The sequence below is a fragment of the Vipera berus genome, assembly GCF_964194415.1.
Source record: "Vipera berus genome assembly, chromosome: 14".
In the NCBI taxonomy this organism is placed as follows: Eukaryota; Metazoa; Chordata; class Lepidosauria; order Squamata; family Viperidae; genus Vipera; species Vipera berus.
Genome location: NC_138217.1, coordinates 1,404,968 through 1,431,159, shown reverse-complemented (window position 1 = coordinate 1,431,159; position 26,192 = coordinate 1,404,968). Strand labels below are relative to the sequence as shown.

The 26,192-nt window shown below is 50.7% G+C and overlaps 1 protein-coding gene across 4 annotated transcripts in view; it reads right to left on the bottom strand.

Annotated features, from left to right (window-relative positions):
• The window catches only part of MED15 (mediator complex subunit 15), a 35,908-nt gene that overhangs the window by 869 nt on the left and 8,847 nt on the right, over positions 1 to 26,192 (bottom strand). The window contains exons 2-17 of one of the 4 annotated variants that reach the window (XM_081338929.1): positions 20,816 to 20,903; positions 19,645 to 19,696; positions 18,891 to 18,920; positions 18,422 to 18,637; positions 17,955 to 18,202; positions 17,359 to 17,637; positions 13,601 to 13,741; positions 8,118 to 8,237; positions 5,520 to 5,662; positions 5,294 to 5,421; positions 4,599 to 4,733; positions 2,333 to 2,396; positions 1,899 to 1,965; positions 1,215 to 1,375; positions 410 to 576; positions 89 to 187 (exon numbers count right to left, since the gene is read on the bottom strand). In XM_081338929.1, coding sequence (XP_081195055.1) covers positions 89 to 187; positions 410 to 576; positions 1,215 to 1,375; positions 1,899 to 1,965; positions 2,333 to 2,396; positions 4,599 to 4,733; positions 5,294 to 5,421; positions 5,520 to 5,662; positions 8,118 to 8,237; positions 13,601 to 13,741; positions 17,359 to 17,637; positions 17,955 to 18,202; positions 18,422 to 18,637; positions 18,891 to 18,920; positions 19,645 to 19,696; positions 20,816 to 20,903 — 2,138 coding nt within the window. Of the gene's footprint in view, positions 1 to 88; positions 188 to 409; positions 577 to 1,214; positions 1,376 to 1,898; positions 1,966 to 2,332; positions 2,397 to 4,598; positions 4,734 to 5,293; positions 5,422 to 5,519; positions 5,663 to 8,117; positions 8,238 to 13,600; positions 13,742 to 17,358; positions 17,638 to 17,954; positions 18,228 to 18,421; positions 18,638 to 18,890; positions 18,921 to 19,644; positions 19,697 to 20,815; positions 20,904 to 26,192 lie in introns of those variants that run through there. The other 3 variants (XM_081338930.1, XM_081338931.1, XM_081338932.1) reach the window with 3 other exon arrangements.

The following is a 26,192-nucleotide window of genomic DNA, read 5'->3' as shown; positions in this document are numbered from 1 at the left end:
GGTGTGATTCCAGGATTTTCCCCCACCGGCTTAGGGGAGGACAGGAGAGAGCGGCTGGGCACAGAAGGGCCGGCCCCCAGCGACCTACCGTATTGCTGAGGGTTGTCAATCCAGAGGGGGCTCTGGTCCGGGTAGTCGGCCGGGACGCTGAGCTGCAGCGGAGGAACGTTCGGAAGGTTCTTGTCATCTGGAACCAGATGTGCCATTTGTTTTTGGGGGGGAATCTTGCAAAAACCACCTGAAAGCTTTTTTGCACATCAATCAAAAGTGCCAACCCTTCTTTCCTATTCCAAAGGTCCCCAAGTCCCCTTTGGCCTCAGCTGCCGCCCCTGCCAGGCACCGACTGGCACTTGGGGGGGCCAGACCCTGCAGTGGGTCCACCCTGGAGGCCGCCGTCTTCGCCACTCACCTATCTTGCATATGAGATGGACTGTGCCATTGTTGCTGCAGTGGGCGGGGTCAAGGTTGACTAGGAACTTGGGGTTTAATCTCGCCACCTCCCCTTGCAGCACATTTGGGATGGTCTGCCTTTCATCCTCTTCGTATTTCCGCTTCCGAGGAGACGGCGCCGGAGCCCTGGGCAACGAGAGGCCATCCAGGCAGCCAAGCGTTTATGACTGCCTCAGGATATCCGGGTAGTCCTCAACTTACAACAGTTCATTTAGTGACCTTTCTAGGTTGCAACAGCACTGAGAAAAGTGACTCAGGACCTTTCTTCACACTTATGACCAAAGCAGCCTCCCCAGGTTCATGTGATCTAAATTCGGATGCTTGGCAACATATTTATGATGGTTGCAGGATCCTGGGGTTGTGTGATCCCCTTTTGCGACCTCCTGACAAAGTCGATGGGAAAGCCGGATTCACTTAACAACCATGCTAATTTAACAACTGCAATGATTCACTCAACAACTATGACTAGAAAGGTCATAAAATGAGGCAAAACTCACAACTGTCTCACTTAGCAACAGAAATGTTTGGTTCAATTGTGGATGTAAGTTGAGGACCATCTGTAAACACAATTAAGCAAACTTGATTTTTTATTTTTCTTATTTTTAATTAAGACAAGGGAAGGCGTAACAGGACATGTTTTAGATCCCATTTATGCAAAACTATGGCAAATCCCCAAACACTTCAGCCCCGCTGCGCTTCCCAAAACCTCCCCCCATTTGAGACCTGCTTGCTCCGTCCCTCAAGAGTCCAACAGCAACACCTACGTGATTGGGGGCCCATGGATAGCGGTCACGGCCGGCATGAAGGTTCGATACAGGGAATGATTGAAGACTGGCGAGCGGATATTGGCAAGGACAGCATCCAGCAACGGTTGGCACAAGTACTGCTGCTTTGTGGGAGGCACTGCAGGGGGGGGAGGGGTGGGCTGGCATACAACAGAGACACCAATTACCTGCGCATGAACCAAGCACCTTTGTGGCTACCTCTATCTGCTCAGGTCCTAAACTTGGCAAAAAGTCACAAAGAAGATGGCACTTGAAATGCCAAGTCTGTTTCTTGACCATCTTTCTAGTGATTTAAGTTCAGACACTCTCTGGAGACCCGTTTTTCCCACCCTCATCAACACAAAAGAGAGTAACTAGGATCAGAACGGGAGTCTTTCCAATCCGGTGCTTTTCCACTGGTTGCCCCAGCTGCCGGCCCTTCTCGGCTCGGCTCTGGGCTGACCCATCACTGCCAGCCTGGCTCCCCTTACCTGCTGTCTCCTGCACAATCTGCTCCCTGCTCAGCATCGAGAACTCAAGATTCAGACCCTGCTTAGCCAGCATTTTTTCACCTGCAACTTCAGGTCCCCACTGAAGTGCAGAATCCAAGGCTCTGAGGAACGTGCAGGCTGGCATATTACGGGATATTAGAAAGGTGAGAAAAATCCTCCTCCCTTCACTTACCACGGCCATGTCGTTCTTGAGCTTCTCCAGAGCAATTTCACATTTCTGCAAAGTTTTCAGAGGACAGCTAAGAAGGGAAGAAGGGACTCTCAGACTTCCCTCTTGGGGAAAACAGGACCGCACAGACATTCCTCGGATCAGCTTGGCCAAAGCCACTACCAGGATGCTTGGCTGGCCATCTCCAAGGAAGTGAATGCGGTCCCTGCTTCTCAGCATGCAGGTGGGGCCGGGAAGAACAAAGGCTACAATGGGGCTGCTAGTTGCTGAGAACACCTGTGTGATGCTGTGCCCGACCGTAGAGTGGAGGCTGGTGGTGGTGATGAGGAGCAGGTGAGAGGCCCAGCAGAAGAATAGAGGTTTCCCCCCCCCCCTTCATTGCAAGAGGAAAGCAGCAGAGACTCACAGAGGGAAACATGCAACCGCCAAGAATTTACCGCTTCTTAGGATCTGTCAGAATGTCCAGCAGACTCTTCATCTTGCTTAGGTCCTTCTTCCTGTCTGAATGGAAAAAGGCAGGGAGGCCCAGGCCGGTCAGAAGAAAGCAAGGGGGACCATGCGTGATCTATTTAGTGGCCGTTTAGTGCTTTTCCTTCACTGAGGAACTCAGAAAGAAAATGTAAAATTACCCCAAACACAACAGTCAGAAAAAACAGCAGTCAAAACACAATCCCACCCTTGAAGGCCTGGCTTTAAAGAGAAAACCCACCAGCTAAGCCACCTCAAAAGATCAGTTCTTCAAGGGGACTGAGGAGACCTCCTTTGCTGCCGGCCAAGATGGTGAAGAAGCCAAATTTAATACCCAAGTTTGTGAGGGCCCAACTGCAAGAATGCCATCATAATAAAATTGTAAAAGATTCTGACAAAGAGGTGGCTGAACACCAGTCAACAGAATCTTACATAAACCAGTTTCCAGATCAGACAAAGCAACCAAGAGTGCTGCCTTCTTTATGACTCTTTCAGTAGCAGCTGGCACAAAAGTCCTCCCTGCCACGCCGGGGCCAAGATGGCTGCAAGAGGCTGGTGGCTCCTTCGTGGGACCTTGTGCACATTCACAGTCCCAGAATGCACCCCTGCAGCTCACCAAGTAACTATTGCCCAACTTCTTCCTCTTAACTTCCCAAGCTGAACAATATCTGACAATGAAACAGGACATGCCTGGTTCTACAAGATCCTAAGTAAGAACCTGGGATCTCAGATCACTGACAGATGCTCTCAAGGCCCGTGTGCACCCAGGGACCCTTCAGTGGCTGTGGAGGAGCAGCCACACATCCTGCCCAGAGACTCCTATGACAACTGACTGACTCCAACCCACACATGTGGGGTGGGGTGGGGGGGGGGTTTCCGCTGTTCTTCTCCCATCCTTCTGGACTTCTAGTGGAGAAATGTCAGACTGAGTGGCTCCCTTGAAAAGGGAGAGGTCTCTTCCCCCCACGCCCCCAAAGCTGACCCGGGGCTCAAGGTAGGACTCTCGCAGTCTGAAGAATTCTCTGGAATCAAATGAGAATCCAGGGAACTACCCCTGGGGAGTTGATCTGCAATCAGCTGGCAAACTGAGTGGTGCTCCCAACGTACGTGGAGCTATGGTGGCGTGGCCAAATGAGACAGGACCCGAGAGCCGATCTCCCCTTTTCTAAAGCACTTCCTACAGTTTTATCCCCTTTAAGCAGAAGAGAGACTTTCTTCAGATACAGGTAAGCATTTCTGCTGGGAGTTTTCCAGTGTTTTTGTGGCTATGATATAAAAACTGGACATGGATGTTGGGATTTGCACATTTAGTAAAAAAGAAAAAAAAAGTTGGATTACTGCCTTTATGAGGGAACTTGTTTTTAATGGATGGAGCTCATCTACGGCAGGTTAATCCCAGGCTCCAATACCACAACCACAGATTTGCCACAGGTGGCACTGGAGCCTGGAATTCCCAATAGTGACCTTGCAGGAACACTGGGGTCCCGTTCCACCCTCCCCTCCGCCATCTCCCCTGCGCTGAGTGGTCTGAATCAATAACACAAAGGTAAGTAGGGAAGTTTCCGATTGCTTCTTCCTTTTTCTCTGCTTCCAGTGGCATTGCTAGCTGAAATGTATGTTTTGAACCTTGAAGAGGGGGGCCCTTGACTAACGTGTGTTGACGGTCATGGATTTACACGCAAAGAGTGTGCTATTCACTACGGCTGCGAAATTAAATCACAGCATCAAGGATTGGATGAAAATGATTTTTTTAGATCCAGGTATGATGAAGTTACATTTAAAGTGACAAAGTTTATAAAGCCTAAATTTGAGACTTTGGCAAAGCAAAATGACAAAGTGAGTAAAATTATTGATGATACTAAGGAAGAATGACAGGGTGAACTTTTTAGAAAATAGTGGAAACCACTTTTGCACTTTTTGCTTGAAACTGGAATGAATGAAACTTTAATTTGGGGATTAGATTATTAAAACTGTTTTTGATTACAGAAATACTGTGTAGCATTGAACTTTCTAGCAAAAGGTTAATGTTTTTTTATATTTGTAACTGTACTGAAGGAACTCAGAAGTTATTCTATTTTCTTTATTCCTTGCACTCTCCATTTCTTTCAATTTTTTTTCTTTTGTACAAATTCAATAAAGTGTATGTGGAGAGAGAGGGAGAGGGAGAGGGAAGAGGGAGAGGGAGTGTGTGTGTGTGAAAGGACAAACACCCCCTCTCCCCCAAAGGACCCAGACCTTCATTTTTGTCGATCTTGTTGATCATTCGGCGCAGAGGCTCAATGTATTTGGACAGCTGCTTGAGCTTCTCCAGGTACTGCTGCTCCTCAGACTGGCTGGAGCTGGCTGGGCTCATGACAGAGCCGGGGTTGCCTTGGGGGAAGAAAAAGCAGCATGTTCAGTGGTGGGAGGGTTGGCTTAACAGGAAGGGGCTGACCTCATCCTGAAACAGGGCCCGTTTGCAACATTCATTCCATCGAGTGCAGGCAAAAGAGCTCCCCACCACACAAGGAGAGGCACCAGGCAGAAAATTAAACTGAGTTTCCTTTACTTTCAGTCAAAGTAAGATTAGTCTCCTGTTACTAGGTAATACTTTCCTCCCCTTATCATGTTAAAATACAGTTTAGCTGTAACTTCAGGCAGTTTATAGGAGCTGGAAACTAACCAGAGAGAGAAGCAACCTAGAACTAAGGAGAAATTTCCTATCAATGAGAACAATTAACCAGTGGAATTAATCTCTGGAATGACAGAGGGTCTCCTGCTTGAGCAGGAGATAGAAGACCTCTTCCAACTCTGTCATTCTGTTAATCGGCTCCCAAAGGAAGGCACTGGGCCTCCTTCTCTGACCTGGCCATGCTGCCAAGATAGCTCCTTCTGGAGGGATCCACCACGGACACCACCCTTGTTTTAGAAGCCTGAGGGATGCCAGTTACCGGGCGTGTTGAGTGGCCCTGGAGATGGGACGCTGAAATTCTGCGGGGTCCGGGCAGCTGCTGGGCTCTGCGAAGGTTGTGGAGATGGACTGGGAAGGAAGCTGCTGGGAGACGGGGCTGGGCCAGAACTGGAAGAGGAGGAAGAGGTTTCAGGCCCGCAGCAGAGATGGGCCAGCGGCTTCCACTTTCCTCAAGAGGAGCTGCCCATCGAGAGACTGGCCCGCACCTGACGTTGGAGTTGGGCTGGGAGTTGGGCTGCCCAGACTGAGGAGAAGGCTGTGGCTGAGGTGGGGGAGGCATTGGCTGGGGTGTCTGGGCTTGCTGGACAGGCGACGGAGAAGACATCAGGGTGATGCTGCTCTGGCTGACCTGGAAGAGAAAGACGGTCTTTGGAAAGAGAGGCCTCAGCAGAGCAGGCAGCCTTCGGGCCCCACGCTCAGGCCAGCAGGGAAGGGGCCCAAGGAGCCCTTGGGAATCTTTGGAAATCTGTGCCAGAGGTCCACAGGGAGGCACCATCTCAGCTGAACCCCAACATTCCTAGGGGACCCCGAGCCATTTCCTCAGCTGCACAAAGCAAGTCCATAACACAAAGACTGAAAATCCTCGCAGAGAAGTTGGCCGATTTGTGTCTCCTATGACTCCACCGCGCTTCCTGGGTCTGAGCGGCTCTGAGTAATTAATTCAAGAGGGACTAGGATAAACTGGCATCAGAAAATAGGGGCCTTCGGTTAGCTGATTAATATATGGCTGCCCAGTTCACAAACTGCAACTCCTCAGGTGCAGAATTAGCTCACCTTAGCCTAAGGTCCCCAAATCCTATCCACTTCCCTCATAATCCACAATTGAAAAAGATGCCACGCCAGCAACACTGAGGCTCACTGACAACTAAGGGAGCCTTAAAGACGCTCGGGGACAAGGTCAGCCAGCCAGAGAAAGCCCAGCAGGTCTCTGCCAGTGCCCACCAACCCCTATTTCTACCAGAGCACAATGGCTGGGTTCTGCCAGGGCTCAGCTTTCCATAAACCTTAACTAGGGACCTCCAGCCTGGAGTTACAAACATGCCAATGTTAACTCTTTCCTCTCAGGATTGACCCACTACTTGGCAGCAGATGTTTCCCTTGGTTGTTTTGAGCGTAAAGTATGTTAAAATTAGAAGCTTCTTTATTTAAGCTCTCAGCTGCCTTTGCAGAAAGCAAATTTCGTGACCCAAAGCCTGATCAGATCTGTCCTCCATCCTCACCACACAACAACGCCTTTAGTCAGGAGCTGCTGTGTGAAGGAAAACTCTCAAAGACGAGACAATGGAATTTAGAGGGTTGCAGCCTTTTCTCAGCCCCAAAGAACAGAATGGAGTTTCCAGAAATCGCACTTGGCAGAGATGCTACAGCACTGAAGAGGAAGGAGGGCTGGGCCGGCCCGGCAGGAAATTCTGCAAGCAGAGCTGATGGGAGGCCCTAGGGCACGCCAAGAGAGCCAGAAGAACGGAAGTGCAACAGGGGTGCTGCTATAAACCCAAGTCCCCTCTTGCCACAAAGAGCCCTGAGCTGACTCAGGGCCACACTGTTTCGGGTTGATGTGCTGCCAGCTAAGTCAAGTGCAAGCTTTGCTGCAGACCAAAAATGGCTTTCAAGACCCGTCTCTATCTTGCCAGCAAAAGATGACTAAACCTGAACGTGGTCTCACCTTTTCCTAGACTTGTTCTGTGTTGGAGCCACTTTCACCACCAGTCCAGAGCAATGAAGCCAGAGATTTATTGCTTAATCTCCAGGTTCAGTTCCGACTGGTGGAATGGGAATAGCCAGAGGAAGAGAGAAGGGCAGCTGCTGCAAGGGGGTGGGGGTGGGGGGTACCGGGCAGACCTAGCCAAACTGGTCACAACCCGATGGCTGCCCGAATGAGGACAGAGGCAACCCCTACAATCAGCTGGTGGGAACTCCTCCAAGGAGGCCACCGGCACAAATAAAAGGCAGGAAAAGCAGAAGGGAAAGGAGGGTGTGGCTATTCTGACCCAAAGCAGCCTGGGGCACGGGGGAGAAACCTACCCAGAAACAGCCCAATTAACAGGACCCTTCCCAGTTCTTTAATGACTTAATTCACAGGACATGGCCAACCAAGAGTAAAGATAGATAAGAGGAAGCCAAGCTGAAGCCAAGCCAGCAACCTGGAGGCTGTTATTGGGCGATCATCCTTGGAGCTCTTTCTTGCCCCCACCCTGACACCCCCAGAGATCAAGGCAGTGGAAAAAATGAACCTCTTAGATGCAAGTTCAGTGAAGATTTGGACAGTACAGCAGAAAGCCTGCAAAAATGATAAAAAACTGAGAAAATTACTCTTTTAGCTCCAGGAACTGGAAATAAGTCTGATGTGTAAAGTTCTCTTCCGTTTACCTTCCACCTTATTAAGACTTGCACAGTGGAGCCCAGGGCCGCCACTGATCTCTGTGGACGGGCGCAATTCCAGGGTTTAAGAGAAGAGGCAGGAGGGAATCTGGAGCAGAGGAACCATCTGAATGGCGGTTGGGGTGGAATTCAGTCACACCCCTCGATGGAAATCTCCCCCAGGACTCAACCCCACACTGTCCAGACCTGTCATTGAGGATGTGTCAGGTACATCTCACACCGGAGCAGGTGTGGTGTCTCCTTCCAGTTCGAGAGACCTCACCTGCATCCCTGTCTCGGCCCCCGGGCACCATCTGCCATCGGTCCGACGTGGCCCCCGAGCAGCAGCTGCTCCAAGTGTAGGTCAAAGGTGGGAGACGACCAAGACCAGACAATGAGCCCTCGCACAAGCCCCCAGCCACAACCCACTCCGTTCCACGAAGTACCTGAGGCATTTGTGGTCCACCCAAAGGCATGGTGCTTGGAGGCGTGGCAGAGACAGCGGTGGTGGGCGGGAACCGTGGTCTTATTGGCATCCCACCTCGGGCCATACTTGCGGTGATCATCTTGGGAGGACAGAGGGACAGACAAAAGTAATCGCAACACGAGAAATGCAGCACATTGGCAGGATAAGAAGCACATGCAGCATCTGGGCAGCTGGAAGCCAAGCGCACTCATCCAAGGAAGGCGCCTGGCAGCAGCCGGCTTACCAAAGTAGCTATGGTTAATGCGGTGGGAGGGGGCGGCTGCGGTCCAGTTGCAGGAGAGAGACACACCATTGCCCAGGTGTGATGGGCGTGTGTGTCACATCTAGGTGGGAGCCTGGAGGCCACTAGCCCTGGGCTTGCCTCCTTCCAGAAAGGTGGCCCAGGCTTGGACTGGGACACAAGCCGGGGTCCAGACACAGATGGACAGGCCACCCACAGCTCAGTCACTATCTGTGGCTGGATCAGTGCCTGACAAGCACTCAACTAAGCAAGCAAAAAAGCATTAATGTGTTGGCACCAATTTGACAGCCTCTTTGGGGAATCGCCACTAAGTCGGAGACTGCAGCAGCCTAGCACACATTTCAGGAGATCAGTGCTGGCAACCACCACTGCAAAACAGAAGCATGCGAGCGTCACAACCAAAGGGGAAAAAGGCCACAGCTTAGGAGCATCAAATGGAGCGTCATGGTGAGTTCATGGGGAACAAGAAAGCTCCGTTCCCAGCATGGGTTGGGAAGAGTCATTCAGAAGCCACAATGGGGATGAGACACAGATCACATGCACACGCGTAACATCCACCACATGCAGAGGAAGGCCAGAAGGACGAGAAGGGCAGTGCTGTGCAACTCCAGCTTCCAAGCAAAGGCAGAGGGATGATGGGAGGCAGCGCCAGCAAGACAAGGGGGGCAGCGGCAGATGGACTCCCTCCAGGCATTCCTCCACATTCTGAGCCACACAGGAGGCCTAGCATGGATGCAATGCTGCAAGAACACTGTGGCTCAACCAAGCGGGCTGCCTTGGCCTTGCCTTCTGCCACACCGCCAAAGGAAACCCAGCGGGAGCCAGAAGGCAGCCCTGACCCGGAGCAGGAGCACCACCACCACCGTCAGCACCAACAGGGACCCCCGCGGGCAGCAGCCTCCGTCCGAGGGGAGGCTCCAGCAAGGCAGCCACCCCGCAGCTTCAAAAAAGGCAATTCGTCAAATCTGCCCTCGTTCGTGAGTGGCGCCTGACCCGGGAGAGAAGCTGCTGAATCGCTCAGGGCAGGAACAGGCAGCCCAAAGGAGAGGCAGGCTCAGAGGGCCCTTGTGCTCCAGCCAGGCCCGGGGAAGGTAAGGCCTGCTTTTCTCTCTTACAGAGGCCAAGAGGAACGATGGGCGAAGATGCTGCCTCTGAACAAAGAAGCTGAGAGAGTGAAGCCGGGACAGCGGCCCAGGAGCAACTGCCTAATTCTGCCCCCTCCCAAATGGAGTTATGAACGGCCAACCTGACTGGAAGACTGGGCAAGACAATGCACAAAGAGTCGTGTGCTTGTCCTAGAAAGCCTTCCGGAAGGGAAGAGCCACTCCAGGTGTTCTCCGATGTGGACAGAAGCGCCTGTTACCGGCTTCAGTCCACCAGAATGTGCTCAAGTGAACTGCAGGGCCAGTAGCCCATCAAGACAGAGCCTCAAGCAACTCTTCTCTGCCCCCCCCCCCTGAGATTCCACTGCACGGCCAGAATCACCCCTGGGGAGCCGAAGAGCTGGAATTATCAAAAGTGAGACAGGAGCGCATCCCCTTTTACCACTTTCAAAGAGGCACCAAACTGGCTGTCCCAGAGGGGTCTTCTCATCCAGGTGGAGGCCATTTTGGAGCCAGCTGGGCGCCCTGGAATTTTCAGCAGATTCGCGGCTCCCTCCCCAAACTGAGTCTCTAGTGTAGCTACCCAGATAACTTTCTACCCCTCCAGCTCCTGCCCTTTTCTCCCCGAGATGTGTCTAAAGGCGCGGGGGGGGGAGAGACTGTAGCTGCCCCCCTTTCCTTCCCTAAGCATGCCAAAGAGGCTTTCTTAAACAAGGCGATGCACACTAGAGGGGCTATACTCGCTCTGCGGTGTGCCAGTCTGCCTCCTGCTCATTTTAGGAATGCAGGTAAAAGAAAGGAACAGAGGCGGTGAGGCACCAAGTGTGGCACCTGCTGGCAGCTGGAGGTCAAGGTCGGCCCGCGGTCGTCCTCTCGCACTCTCCCTCTCCTTGACGATCCGGGGAGCCCCGTCTTAAGGTCATCAGTTATTTCTGGAGCTGCAGCTCTTGTCACCAGCTGAGGCACTTCTTCTCCCAGCCTCCCACTGCCAAGGCCCTTAGGACCCGGTGCCACAGCCGGGGCGGCCTCTAACCAGACAGGCTTCCTTGGAAAGGGTCAACGGCATGGAAAAAGCTCAGAGAGACTCCCAGCTCCATGTCACAACCCAAGTTTCCAAGAAAGACCACAGAACACGAAAAGCCACCCAAAGACAGCAGTGGCGGAGAATGGGATCGCTCGCAAAAAAGGTTTCAAAAAGTGCCTGGGACAAACCCAAATGATGCAAGCTGGATGTGGGAGCAGGGCCAGCCGTTCAGCTCCCAGAAACCTCTCATTTTAATCCATGAGGACTTTGCATTATCCTTCATCCCATCTACAAAGTTTTAGATGCAAGCAGCCCCTGGGCCTCTGCCAAGCCCCTTCTTTTGAGACCCTTTCCTACACCGCACAAGATGCAGCAACCACTCAGCCACTATGAGCTTCTTGTTTTCTCTGAGCCATTCCTGATCTTCTGAGCCCCCCCCCCCCGCAGCCTCTCTTCCCCCAGTGGGGACAGCCCAGTCTGCCCCAAGCCCCCACCCTGGACCCTCCAGCAAGGAGAGGGATCCCTGGGAAGGCTCACTTTTCAGATGGCGTCTCACTCTCACTTGCTGCAAAGGCCAAAAAGTTCCAATGGGGTTTCGGGGGGGCAGGAGAGACATCTCCCCCCCCCACACACAAACGCTTTGGGCATGATATGGCAGAAAGACAAGCCCAGAAAAGAACAGCTGAGAAAGGCAGGAGAGAAACGGTCCAATATGCTCCAATAGGCCTTTCTCCTCTTTCCTGCCCCAGACTTTGAGACATTCTACAAAGATCAGGGAACCTTTCCTGCAGGGGAGCCGGGGGCACCGCAGATCTTTCAGAGCTGCTGTTTCACTGGCCACATGCAGCAGCCACGGCTGTGGCCCTCTGCCTTCCTAGCACTCAGGACCTGGAAGGACCAGGACTGCTGCTGCCGCTGGGTGCTGGGAGTCTGGCGGCTTGGGATCCCAACTGGGACAGGGCGAAGCTGAACTGAACTTATCCCTCTGGGGGAGAGAGGAGAATGTGTCGGGAGAGAGCAGGGCCTCAGAGGGAGAGGCTGGAGACGAGGTGAGCTAGAATGTGGGATGGGTTGCCCAAGCCAAAGGCCCCAAAGGCCGGCTGGCCTTTGTGTCTCTCACACTGAATGGGCTGAGCTGGAGAGTTTGGGATGGGCAAGGCCATTCCTTGGCACTGGGGGCAGGATCCTTACTTTGCTGGTGATATTCGACTCTCCATTCCCCCCCCCCAAGCCAGGCATGTGGTGCCATTCAGGGGCTCCCCCAGACACGTCAGGCTGCGGGCATCTGGACGAGGAAGAGCTGGCTGCAACTCAGCCTAGTGAGATGAATCGAGTCACCATCTCTGACGCTCGACAGGATGGAGCCAAGGACAGTCTGGGGCTCCTCAGGGGGCACCCAGTGCAAAAATGTCAGTTCTGTCCCTTCCAGGATTGGGAGCCGCTGCGCAGCATCACTCGGGTCTTAAGTTACTTCCCAACTAAACTACAGCAATGCTCTCCACTTGGGGCCGGAAGCTTCAGCTGCTCCGGGATGTGGAGGTTTGTCTCTGTTGCACTGGTTCCCCGTCACCCTCCGGCTGCGATGCCTTGGGGCCCTGGGACCCCCCCAAGGTCTTCTAAGTGTGGCTCTGCTTAGAGTCGAGACAGGGAACAATGACTTTTACATTTGTTAACTGAAGTTATTATTTTAGGGCCCAGTTTGGACTTCTTGCTGACAACTGGGTTAGAGAAGATGTTATTTATTGGATTTGCCTATACACACCTCACCAAATTATGAGCTGAAGAGTTTTATATTTGTTAATGTCCAGCTGGCTTCAGACAAGCAAAGTCAATGGGGGAAAGCCAGATTTGCTTAATGAATGAACGATTCCTTTAACGCACTGATTTGCTTAACAACTGTGGCAAAAAAATTGTAAAATGAGGTGCAAATTCACTTAACAACTGTCTTGCTTAGCAATGGAAATTTTGGGCTCTATCGTGGTTGTAAGTCAAGGACTAGCTGCAGCCCCCAACCCAGAAGGGGAACTCACATCTCTCTGAAATGGCAACGCCTCCAATTCAAATCTGCTGCAAGATCTTTGCTCACAGCATTCAAAGAGCAGCCAGCCTCTTATTCTTCCTCCCACATGTTTATTTAAGTGGGGCAGCGTTTCTCAATCTCAGCAAATCTAAGAATTTTCCAGCCAGCGTGGCTTCCAAGTTGCCAAGTCTGAGAAACGCTGAATTAGGGATTTTATGCTAAATTTCCAATGGAAGCCATTCGAGTTCTCTCTTTTAAGTCAGATTTCTGCAGAGCTCTGAAGATCCCAAAACATTCACCCTCCCCTGCTCTTCACTCTGCGCAAGAGAGATGCAGCCCTCCACTGCTTGGCCCTATCCTCAGTCTGCTCCCGACTTGCCTTCCACTCTTCCAAGGGATCCCTGACAATAGCAGAGAGGCTCTCTCTCGAAGAGGCTTCGAGGGCTAGGCAGAGATAACAGACTTTTCCCAATGCCAGCAAGACTGAACTCTCCTACCGAGGGCGCCCAGCCAGGATGCTGAGAAGGAAACGGAGCCTCCCTAGGGCAGCCTCCTGGGGCCAAGGGCTTCCAGGGCTCCTGCAGGAACAGCTCCAAGTGAGCCAGGAAGGGAAAGGCTGCACAGGGATCAGTTCCAGGGATCTTTCCTTAGCACTTTTTTCCTGGAAGAACAGCAGGCAATCAGGCAGCGGGCTGGAAATGAGTCGCCAGCCCAGCATGACAGGGCCACGATCAGGGCCACATGGAACTGGCTCCTTGAAACAAGGCGGCACCCAAAAGTTCAGGTGACCCAGACGAGAGAAGAGGAAGGGAGGCGTATCCAACCAAGCCTTCTGGTAGGAGAAAGGGATAAAACCTCTTTCAGAAAGAGCCAGGAAGCCCCTCTAAAGCGGCCTGGAGGCCTCGCCAAGCACAGGGCAATGATGCCGGGTTCCCCCACTGCAGGAGGCAGAAACTGCACTCGAAAGAGGGGCAGAACTGAAATGCCCCCCTCCTCCCCCCAGGACTAGGAAAGAGGTCCTACCCAGCCTGCAGCTTCTGGGGTAGCAGCTTACCTGGCTGGATGCTCCCATCTGAGCAGCCTGGACTTGGGAAGCCTGCTGCTGCTGCTGCTGCTGCTGCTGCTGCTGCTGCTGCTGCTGCTGTTGCTGCTGCTGCTGTTGCTGCTGCTGCTGCTGCTGCTGCAAAGCTCTGACCTTAAGGAACAGAACCAAGAGTGGGTTCTATAGCGCTCAATCTCAGGGCCATCGTCTCTCAAGCGTGCAGGGATTCCTGCCTGCCTCTTTCCCATCTGTGTCCTGAGGCCCAGACGCAGCCCGATTCCTGGGCAGCCTGGCAGCCGCTTCCAAGGTCCAACTGAAGGATTTCTTTCAGGCCTGCTACAAATTTGGGAACCCCCCAGTGGGAGCCTGAATGGAGAGCATGCTGAGTCCATGCACAGAAATGCCAACGCTGCCAGGGGAAGCCTAGCAGGGCCTCCTCTGGTCTGCTAGACTTTAAAAGACTGAGAATCACCCGGGTTTGTGAACTGCACGCCCAGAAACTGTTGCCCACAAACATGAATCCAATATTAAAGAGCAGGCACGTAATTTCACAACAATTACCTTTCAGGGTAAGAAGTATTATACCAAGAGTATGAAGACACAAAGGAAAAAATCAAAAGGCAGGAGATAGAAGAAAAGAAAATTCAGCAATATCAGCGCTGGTTACTGAATTCCTCAATAGCTCTCTATCTCGCAAAGCTATCTTGCTTATACTATACATTACCTCATAATTGTACTGTTCAAATGTGTTATTTTTCCACAAAACCAATTTTCTTGGTCTTCCTTAATTTTGTTAATTATTTATATATAATCGAACTATCACAACATACTTATTTCATACAGTCACTCGCTTTTGTATTCCTCTTTGCAAATGAGCCTGACTGCAGCCATTTTCATCTCATTTGAAGTTGCCACATGGAATGGAGCGGGGGGGGGGAGTTTCCCAGGTGCTTTGCTAGTCAAAACAGACTACTGTCCCGTGGGAACCAAGGTCAAAGTCAACCATTAAAGTGGACGGGGGACAGCCAAGCTGCTTTCGAGAAACTTAAAATACTTTTTTTCCATGGAGCTGGTTTTGAAGCATCCGGAACCAGAACAGCCGTTTATAATTCAAGCTGATGCCAGCACTGTGGCTGTGGGAGCAGTTCTATTACAGAGAAATAAAGAGGGACAATTGCAACCCTGCGCTTATACCTCTAGGAAATTATCTGAGACTGAACAGAGGTGGGCGGCTTGGGTGAAGGAAGCTTAGGCTGTGCGAAGGGCTCTCCTCACCTGGAGACATTTCATAGAAGGAAGTGAAATACCATTTCAAGTATGAACCAATCATAAGAATCTTGAAGCGATGAAAACTTCTAGGAAACTCTCTCCTAGACAAGCAAGATGGTCCCAACACTTTCACCACTTTGATTTTACTGCCTCTATAAAACCCCGTTCTAAATTCTTTTTGATGAACTTTCCCAGTTCATCTAATTTCCTCTGCAGCTTACTCAAACCGGAGGTTGCCTCCAGCACCCCAGGTGCCCACACCTATCATGATGGAAGGGGAACAACATTTTGAAATTAAAGACATTTTAAATTCTCACAAACACCATGGGGACACACAATACTGGGTAGCCTGGAAGGACCTTCCTTCCTCTCAAAACAAGTGGGTGTATAAGAAACACGTTAGGGCATTTCCATTCTAAATATCCTGATAAACCTAAATAATGTAAATATTTTGGCTCTGTTTCCCTCTCCATTTTTAATGTCTTCTAGGTGGATTTCCCGTTCTAGGGGGGGTTGTATGTCAGGTCCCCAAATCCCTATTATATCCCTGCTTATTTAGCTATACTTTGGGGCCTGCCATTCTGGTGAGGGGAGGGAGAATACTTTCACTTGGGGCAACTTTCACTTTCTACTTTCTCTATCTATGCTTAGTCCTAACCCTTCCTCCTTCCCCTATCCTCCTGGGAAGGGAAGAAACGAAACTGGAAAAGACCTTGAGAAGCGAGCCAACTGTACCAGTTACCCAAACATTCTGCGACCTGTGGATTGGCTGGATTTCAAATGAACTTTATGACTTTGGCAGGAGGAGGAAGAATGCCTCTTGAATTATACCGTTTATGCCGGTTTTCCCCCAGATCTCGCCTTGACTTCTCTACTGTCACTAACCCCCAATAAAAGTGCCTTTTGAGACGATGCCTGTTTCAAGAGTTCTGCTTTCTTATTAGCTGAGGTGGGTCCTTACAGGACAGAAGCATAATCTTATATCTAGCTACTTTATAGTTTTTTTAAAAAAAATAGATTATATACTATCAGTTTTTTTGGCCAGTATTTGCATTTCTTCATTTAGCCATACTTAGAAAACATTTCAAAAATTATAATAAAGTTGGAAGGGACTTTGGAGGTCATCTAGTCCAGGGCTTTTCAACCAGTGGTACGGGTACCACCTGTGGTATGTTGGCACCTGGCAGGTGGTACGCGACCATCCTAGAGAAGTTGTAGTGGGGGAGGGGAATGGCAGCACCACACAAGCCTGAGCGACAGATGGCTGGAGCTGCAGGGCTGTCAGGGCTCAGTGGAAGTGCCAGGATCAGCACTGGAGCTCGGCGCTGATCCCGGTGCTTCTGCTGAGCCCAGAAGAAGTGCCCCCTCGTCTTTCTCTTCATTAAACTAGACATATCCAATTCAAGCAACCATTCCTTATATGTTTTAGCCTCCAGTCCCCTAATCATCAACATCTTTTTTACATTGTGATGACCAAAACTGGATGCAGTATTCCAAGTGTGGCCTTACCAAGGCATCATAAAGTGGTATTATCACTTCATGTGATCTTGATTCTATCCCTCTGTTAATGCAGCCTAGCACTGTGTTGGCTTTTTTGGATGCTGCTGCACACTGCTGGCTCATATCTAAGTGATTGTCCACCAGGACTCCAAGATCCAAGATTTTCTCATCTATTTTTGTAATAAATTGATATATAGATAAATACAACTTGCAACTGTTCACTCCATTTTCACCGACAAACACATTGATCCTGCTTTGATACATTAACTTTCATATATTTTATTCCTTGTTGTATCGCATTATCTATTAAAGATTTGCTGAAGACCAGGTTTTAATCAACAAGCTATGCATTTCTGTCTCTCTACACTTCTATCACCACAAGCATTTCATATACTTTTAATCCACAAATATATTTTTCTGAGCAAGGGGAGATCATCTCAGTGCGAAACACTGCTAGGCATTTCATCTACATTTACATAAACTTTACTTTCAAGAAATGCCACTCTTAATTACATTCAGCAACACATCTTAAACTGCACATTCCTGCAACTCTCTCTCAATTCACATTTATTCACTCTATCATGCTTTAACATCTCTAAATATACACCATCTAAATTCACCGCCTTACAATTGTTCAACATTTTTACACTTACTTTTCATCATTGTTTAATCCTAACATTTATATCATTATAGTATCCACCTCTTGACATCAACAGCATTTCTCTACGAGTTCCAAAATATTATCGCCAGGTATCTCTGACTGGAGCTGCACAGCAAATAATTTCCTGAGTTTTAGTTTCAATTCCATTCTCTCTGTTGAAGACTTCTTGCTTAGCCTTTTTTCTAGTTTCAAAATTAATTATTATTTCCATCAAAACTGTTCTGCATTTTGTTAATCTTAGCCATTTCCTTGCTTTCTTTGACTATTCTATATTACTGGCTTTAGGGGCCAGAGGGAAAACGGAGGTGGGCAATCAGAGGCAGCCATTCTGAGCACTTACCTGCATGGCTTTTAACTGCTGGGGCAGGATGGCCATGGACATGACCTGGCCAGGGATCTGTCCCGGAACGGTCTGTGCCTGAGAGACCAGGGGCTGGGGAGGGGCCTGGGCCACCTGCTGCTGCTGCTGCATCGGTTGCGGCGGTGGGGGCTGAGGCTGCTGCTGCTGCTGCTGCTGCTGCTGCTGCTGCTGGGCCTGAACAGCCTGAGCAGCCTGCTGTTGCAGCTGTTGCTGCATCTGAGCAATTCGCTGCAGTTGCTGCTGCTGCTGCTGCTGCATCTGAAGTCAGAAGTGGAAGAGAAGGAAGTGCTAGCAGAAAGGCCCTGGGGAGGCTCCGCTGCCCCAGGTGCTGGAGGCCTCGGGAGCTGCACCAAAGTCCACCTGGATTCCTTTTTCTGCACTTGGGAGCAGATTCAGAGACCCAGCTATGTAAATGCAGGCTCTCTTTCCCTCGGGCCCCAAGTGGAGCAGACTGATGGCCTCTGGGGAGCCAGCCCAGCCCCTTCTCAGTATGCCCACAGTAACTGGCCAGCCCTTGGCCACCAGAGCCTGCCTCCCTCTCCTGCTGCTGGAGACTATGAAGCTTTTGCTCTCACCTGCTGCTGGCTTTGTTGATGCAGCTGCAACTTGAGCATTTGCTGCTGCTGCTGCTGCTGGGCCACCTGCATTTGCTGCTGAGCTACTGCTGCTGCTTGCTGCTGCTGCTGCACCTGGAACTGCTGCTGCTGCATTGCTGACTGCTGGGCCTGGAACTGCTGCTGCTGCAGGGCAGCCTGCTGCTGCTGCTGCTGGAACTGCTGCTGCTGCTGCTGCTGCGCAGCCATCTGCTGCAGCTGGAGCTGGGCTGAAGTGTCACAAAGGGCCACATGCTGAATGTGCACCAAGAGACGTTTTGGAGTGAAGGTCCCTGATTCTGCACAAGAGCGGCCCTCCTACTTGGCTGCCATCTCGTGTTCAAAAAGACCCCCTTGCGATCGTCTACTGAGACAAAGCGTTTGCTGTCCCGGGGGAGGCTTCCCCACAATTCCGAACCCATGAGAGGGAACCTGCCCCAAGTACTTACTCGGCTGGCTGGCAGCAGGGATGTTGGGGATGCCGTGAGGGGCCATCCCGGCAGGTCCAGGAGGCTGCTGTCCTGGGAGATTCATCGGCTGCCCCATGGGGGGCCCGAGCCCACTCAACCCGGCCAGGGAGGCCCCCTGAGGACGAGAAGTCATCCCCATGGCCCCTGGTCCTGCTGGAGGACCACCAGTCAGGTTCTGCAGCGCATTCATAGGGTCTGGGGAGAATAAACAGACAGCTGCATCTGCTCTGCTCCCTCAACTCAGACGAAGATGTAGCCGTGCCCCCCCTTCCCCCAGCGCCAACCCGTCTTCCGTGCTGATTCTGGCAACCTTGGAAGAGGCTGAAGCGGTGTCACTTCCTCTTTCCATCCAGCAGCCTCGGGCAGCCCAGGATACCCACCCCTCCAGCCTGGCCTTCGCTTTCGGAAGCGTCACTACAAAGGAAGGGGACAAAGAGGGGCTCCTTACCGCTGACAGAGGCCAGGGACTTCTTGTTGTCTAGGAAACAAAAGGGGGTAACAGTTGTACACAAAGATTTAGGGAATGACCCAACTGGGCCAATCGGGCTTCTGCTGGGGAACATGGGTTTTTCCTTTAAGGTCTTTTCAAATTTGTAGCTGGAAATGAGAAGTGGGGCTCTGGAGCCCCTAAAATCTTTGGCTCTCCCTCCAATGGGCTTTAGGCCCAAAACAAAGTGTCATTTCTGAGGATGTTTGGGGGCTCAGAGTTAATGCCAATATCCCTCATTCCCTGGAAAAGACTCATTTTCCAGAAATATAATTAGGCCACCTGAAACAAGATGAGTAATTATATTCTCACTATTATTATTGCATAGGATCCTCAAATGCAAAGGAGACTCCTTCCCCCGAGAGCTGCTCAAGCCCTTCAACGGGAGGACTTGGATGCTGGGCTTGGCTTTCTCATCCCTCATTTTCAGCTCCCTCCCTCCCTCCTCTTTCCTTCCTCCCCCGCTTCCCCTTCCCTCCTCCTTCCTTCCTTCCAAGAGCTCAGCATCACACAAACAATTCTCCTTGGATTTCCGAGACCAGGCCCAGCTCGAGCGCTTTCTCCACTGTTGGGAACCTGGCTCCAAATTCCAGCTTGGGGGGGGGTGTTTAAGACTTGATGCGAGCTCCCCAATCTGGCTCCTTCCCACCCCAGGACAAGGCAGCCAGGAAAAATGGCCTTAAGCCAACCCACAGGAACAAAAAGGGCTACTTACGAATATCCCGGAAATGGATGATGAGTCTTGCCACGAGAGAGAGATATTCGTCCTGAAATTAGGAAATTAGGAAAACACACTGTGGAAGGCAGCAGGGAGGCAGGCCAGGGCTGATGCAACTTGTTGCCCCATCAGGCTGGGGCTGCCGGTCTTTGCGGAGCAGGGGAGAAAGGCCAGCCAGCCACCACCGGAGCAAAAGGACTTGGCGGGTTCCAGGGATCTCTCCTTGGATCCAGTGGAACCGATCTCCTCGATCCGTGGGGCTCAGAAACTCACGGCCACAGCTTCACAAACCCCTCCTGCACTGTATTGCATACCATGCAGTCTGGGACACCTGGGGCCACAGAGCTGGGAAGAGCGGATTACCAGTTCACTTCAGGTTACAGTGACGGGGTGGGGGGGAGCCGGCTGAACTCTGGGGGGCGGAGGGGGGGCGCCGTCCCTGCTCTGACCCTTCGACTTCTCAGCTGCTTCCACTCGCCTGGGCCCTTCCCAAGCAAGCAGTCTCCCTGCTCCTAGTCTGGCACCTTAGCCACTAGGACACCCTTCCTTTTGGCCCAGGGGGGAGGGGAACCTCCTCCCCTCAGGAAGAGTTTCCAGCCTACAAGCAGAACCTCCTTTTCTGAAACCTAAGTCCCATCCTGCTCAGGGCTCCTCCCCCCTGGAGAGAGGGGTCAGAGCCTTCCTGAGAGAACATCTCGAGGAGGCGGCGGCAGGAACCCAGATTCTAAGCACCTTCACCGGAAAGTACCTCTCACCTACTGGGTCTGGATGCCTTTCGCTCACACGAAGCGAATAATGTGCCATCTCAAGCTGCTTTCTTGACGCAGCTGGTTGGGCATCTTCTGGTGCCTCCTGCTTGGGCCCGCAGAAGTGCCCCATGGGGAGGAAGGGAAGGGGCTTGGTGGGGGGCGGGAGCAGCCCAGCTGGGCCACACAATGTCCAGAGCGCAGGGAGCAGCCCCTTCGGCTTTCTTGCGGTGCTGCTCGGCAAGGTGCCCGCATGACGTAATCTGCCAGGTGGGGATGGAGCCCTGGACAGGACAGAACCCCTGGCAGGCAGGGGAACGTGTGCGGAGGCCGCCTCGCCTGCGGGGCCACCGGTCAGCCACTTCTCCTTGCAAGGGGCTCCCTCCCACCCGACTCCTCCAGCCAGGAAAGGAACTTCTTACCCGCGTCTTGGCCTTCATGAAAACATGGTTTTCCATTTCTTTGCTGGTCTTACTGTGAGCAACGCCAGCCTTTCTCATGGCATCTTCACTGCAAGAAAGAAGAGTCTGCTCAGGCTCAACTGGGGCAGCCTGAGAAAACTTTCCAATATTTATGGCACGTCTCTTATGAATGAGCCCGGTGCTTCGGCTGGCTCCTCTTCGTGAAAAGAGGTATGTGTCAGAATCCATTTATATCACATTTCATAAATGTATAGGTAGAACATTGTGCTTATTCTGGGGATTCTGCCATCTCTCCGAGGGGGGGGGAGAGGATGGTTACTTAGATTGAAATAGGCGATCTTCAAACAACAGGGAAGGGGAGGGAGGAGGAGAGACGGATCTGGATCCATCTTCATTTACAACTGAAAAGGAAGAAGCAATAACAATAAAACCAAAGAGAGTTCCCTTTCCCACGGAAGGGCCTGACACCTAAGTAAATGATGGGAGCCTGACCAAATGGATGAGGGGAGGGGGCTGAAATGGGAATGCTTTATATAGGATTGAAATGTAACTTTGTTAGATTCCATCTTGTATTGCCACAATCGATTCCATCCTAGTAAACATTTTCCTTTTGGACTAAACTTGCATCCAAGAGTTCTTATTTCCTAAGATGTGGATTGAGGTGGGTCCTGACAGTATGGATTTTGTTTAGTAGTGTTTTTCTACCAATAATGAACTCCTGGGAAATTTGGTGGACAAAGCCTCTTCGCCGCCGGTCAGGTGGCTCTTTCTTGAAGGGATGCTGGGGCTTCTCCTGCACCAGCCCCACAATCTGGATTGAGCTTGGTTGCCATGCAGGACACTTCCTTGCCTATAAGCCACCAGGGGCAGGGACAGCGCAAGGAACCACAGCTGCATGGGCTCACTTGGGCCAAGGAGCCATGGCACTCGCCATCGTCTGCTGAAATACTTCTCTTGAAGGAGGAATTCTGAGTCAGGGCATCTAAATGGGTCCGAATTGGGAGGGGGTATCAGAGGAAACCCACCCCCATTTGAAAGCTGAGGAAACTAGACTCCTCCAGTTATATGGAGGGCTTTACTATTCATTTATCTTCATTTATCATTTCAGTTTGTGATTTCCATATACAATTATAGCCAGCTTCCAAGAGTGGGAAACAAAAATATAGACAAATTAACACAGGAGCAGAAAGGCCTGTACACCTACGAACAAGCCATTCAGACTCAACAGCAAGCTCATGGACATCCTGGCACGAGGCCTTCCAAGGCCTTCCTGAAGGTCTGAGGGGGAAGAACATTCCAGAAGGCATGCCTTCCTTGTGCTGGAAGACCAAACAACCCACCTACTCAAGTCTTATTGGTCAGGCAGATTCAACGGAAGATGGGTGATCCTGAAAACAGGTTATACAGATGGCAACCAGCATGCTGGATCACATCTGGAAGCCAGCCCATAACCACTGCAGCTCACACCACTGTATTCTGAATAGGGCTGTGGTTTTGAGGTCGTCTCCAAGGGCAGCTTCATCCACTGTAACCTCTGTCCTCTTCTATAGGTACATGTCATAATTCATATACAAGGCTGACTGAGCCATGAGTGGCCATGAACAGGGTACCATGATCCAATAAAAGGCACAATTAGTACAATGTGTGCAAAGCCTTTCTTGGCTGTAGCTGCTATCTCTTCCTCAAGCAACAGCTATCATTCCAGAAAGAAAACCAAATTGCACACTGTAACATGGTGAAATGCAGCTCCATTGAAAAATGGGATTAATAAATTCCTTGAACTAGATGATCTTGCTCTAGTTCAGTTTCAATTTATTCCTTCCCATCCAGACCTGAACAGCCTCTAGAAACTGAGATATTCTGACCACACTATATTTGATCCAGATGGATACCATGATTGATAGTCTCCAAGGCTGCTAAGAGATCTGAATTTGACGTGAATCTACAAATGCAATCTATTTATTTATTTGTTAAATTTATTTGTCACCTATCTCGCCATGGGGCTACTTTAGGCAGCTTACAATAATAAAAAGAAACAAAAAAAGTATAAACAGAAGTAAAACAGAACAATAAAGCAAAGAAAAAGAACACAATAAGAATACATCAATATGATAACCAAAAGATGGATGGGTGGAAAGCAGAAGGGGGGAAGTGGAGTCTGCCATCAATCCAGCAGCACCCTCCAGCGTAAAACTCCCCAGTCTTCAGGCTGTGAATGCCATCTCCCTCTCCATCCTACAACCAGGATTGAAACTGGACTGAAAAAAGGCAGCTAATCCACTTCTTCTAGCCCCCCGCCCTCCCGGAGCTGCAAAGTGAATGCCTAATATCTCAACAACCTTCCCCCAAAAGGGAAGGCTGGAGACTGGATGGATGAACACTGTTGGGTCCAGAGATGTTTTAAGGTGCACTTCTCCATCAATGGACCATCCCCTTAACTCAAGAACAAATTTACCACCACTTGGACCCTCCATATCCCACTTCCCAGGAGGCCTTAACCCAGTCAGGAGGGGCATGGATCTAACATTCATTTGGTCACATTTGCAGTTCCTACTCTACTCCAGTTCCTCAAGGGTTACAGACTCAAACTCTTCCCAGAAAACAGGCAATAGCCAGCTTCGATTAACCAGACTGGAAGTTCTGAAGTTTTCCCTACAATTAGCAGGCACCCCTCTCAAGGATCTTGCCCCCTGTAGCATCAGGCCCTCCTGCTTCTACACCCTTTCTTACACCTCTGGCTGATTCCAACATGCCTCAAAAACATGCCAGTCCAAAACAGGGGTAGGAACCTTTAGATTCTTCATGGAATTGGAAGGAATGTGTCTTAAATAATTAAGGAAAACATTTTACTCCTTAACCCACCTGCTTTGCAATATTTTGGACCCATTCAATACAGGGAATAGGAACTCTGGTGGTTATATTGGGAGGATAAGAGAGATCCCTGGACTGTCCACCCTTGAGCTGTTAGAAAGGATCTTCCCTTTTGAATATCTAAATCAAAAGGGATCTTCCCTTTTGAACAGATCTGTAAACATAGCATATTTAGTATATTTAGACTTCAGCAAGGCATTTGACAAAGTAGACCACAACATACTTCTTGATAAGCTAGAAAAATGTGGGACAGACAGCATCACCATCAGATGGATTTGTAACTCAAACCGTACTCAATGAGTAATCCTTAATGGTACTACATCTACAGTATATAGGTGGAAAGGAGGCAGCTGACGGCAGCGCGAGGCAGACCGCTGGTGGGATGGCTGGGGAAGCGAAAAGGAGATGGCCAGCGGAAATGTGAGGCAGCGGACTGGTGAGGTGGCTGGGGACAGCACAGAGGTGGCAGGCGGCGGCAGCAGGTGACTGGGAGGCTCGTGGGCGATGGACATGCAGCAGCAATGAGCCGGGAGGACTACAGATGGTGGTGAGGCAGCAGCAGCAAACCAGAGGCCTGCAGGCGATGGCATCCTTTTCTGAGGACTGGCAGGCCTGCAGGCAGAAGTGAGATAGCAGCAGCAAACCAGGAAGCCTGCAGGTGGAGGGAAGGCAGCAGTGGCGGACCGGGAGGCCTGCAAGTGAAGGCAAGGCAGCAGCAGCAGACCGGGAGGCCTGTAGGCAGCAGCAGTGAAGCAGCAGCGGACCAGAGGCCTACAGGTGGCAGCAAGGAGGCAAGACCAAACACCAAACTCATGGAACAGACAACTGAGGCTATTGTGGTATGCAATACATGTTCCATGTATGCACTGATGCCCAAAGAACACCCCAATATACATGCATCAAATGTAAATTATGTGAACTACTACAGGAAAAGGTTAGGAACTTAGAAGCAACTCTAGCCAAACCCCAGTTCCACCCAAACAGAACCAAACAACAAATAACTCCTAGAGGACTTGACCCCAGCGATAAAACCCTCGGAGGAAGACACACACAGAAGAAAACACAATACCCAAAGAAACAGCATACAACAAATCCCCTCTGCCCAACCTTGCCCAACCAGAAACAGCCCCACTAAAACTGATCAATCAATTTCTCCCCTTAGACGGAAACACGCAGACACACAACCCCACCCCCCAGAAGACATGCAGAGACCTAGCAAAAAGACAACTTGAAACATCCCTAAAAAGGTCACTTCAAATATCCCTAAAAAAGTCACTTCAACAAACACACCTGAGATAAACAGAAAAGCACCCCAGACTGCAGCCCCCCCACCAAAAATAAGAAAGGAGAGTGTTCTTAATAGGAGACTCCATCCTCAAAGGAACAGAACCATCCATCTGCAGACCAGACATACAATCAGGGAGCTTTGCTGTCAGGTTTCCGACATATGGGCTTTTCAAGTGACTCTGAGGCATTGTTTACCTTAAAAGTCCTTTGTTAGCCTAATACACCGGCAAATGCTTGCTCGAAGGAAGTTGGAATCTGAAATCTCCGCCCCTTGCACATCTCTTAGTTACAGATGGCCTTGAAAGGTGCAATCCTACTCATCCCCCCTCCTAACCTTAAACTAAAGCAATGCAAAGTCTTAAAGCAATACTCAAGTTTAACATATAAAATAGCTACTTCTTCATCTCTTGTCAAGCAATAACATTCGATGTTAGCAGCGTTGACATCCACCCCCCCCTTAGAAAAAGGACAGATCTTGTAATGTAAACAAAACACAAGCTAGGAACTGGCTTTTGGTTTGTTGGGGTGTTTCTCATAAAACCTTTTGATAGGTCTGTCAGCTTTCACATCAGTAGATTTCACCCAAATGGCTTCCTTTCCATTGTACTAGGTATTGCAATTTTCCCTTAAAGATTCTAGAGCAGGGGTATCAAACTCAATTTCATTGAGGGCCACATCAGCATTGCGGTTGCCCTTAGGGGGCCGGGTGGGTATGGCCAGGGTGAGTGTGGCCTACTGGGTGGGCGTGGCTAGAGCGCGTATGGCCTACTGGGTGAGCATGGCCAGCTCTACATCGTTCACATCAAGGGTGCCTATGGGGGCCTGGGAAGGAGTGGGACAAATCTGAGGGTCTCTGGCAGGAGGAGGGTCTCTGGGCCAGGGCCAAGGCAGTGGGGGCCGTTCCCTCACTGTTTCCAGGATGGCTTCGTGGGCCACATGAAACCACTTCGCGGGCCGGATCCGGCCCCTGGGCCTTGTGTTTGACATGTCTGTTCTAGAGTCAAGAATACGGGTCTGACCTGCTACCATGAGGGGTCTAGGTGCTTTCTTAGGGGGAGGTCTTAAAGTGGAGGTTCGAAAAGGTTTCAGCAAGCTACAATGGAACACCCGGTGAATTTCCCCCAAAAGTCTGGGTAGTTTCAACTTTACTGTGACCGGGTTGATGATTTTCCCAATGGGGAAAGGCCCCAAGAATTTCGGTCCCAATTTCTTATTGGGT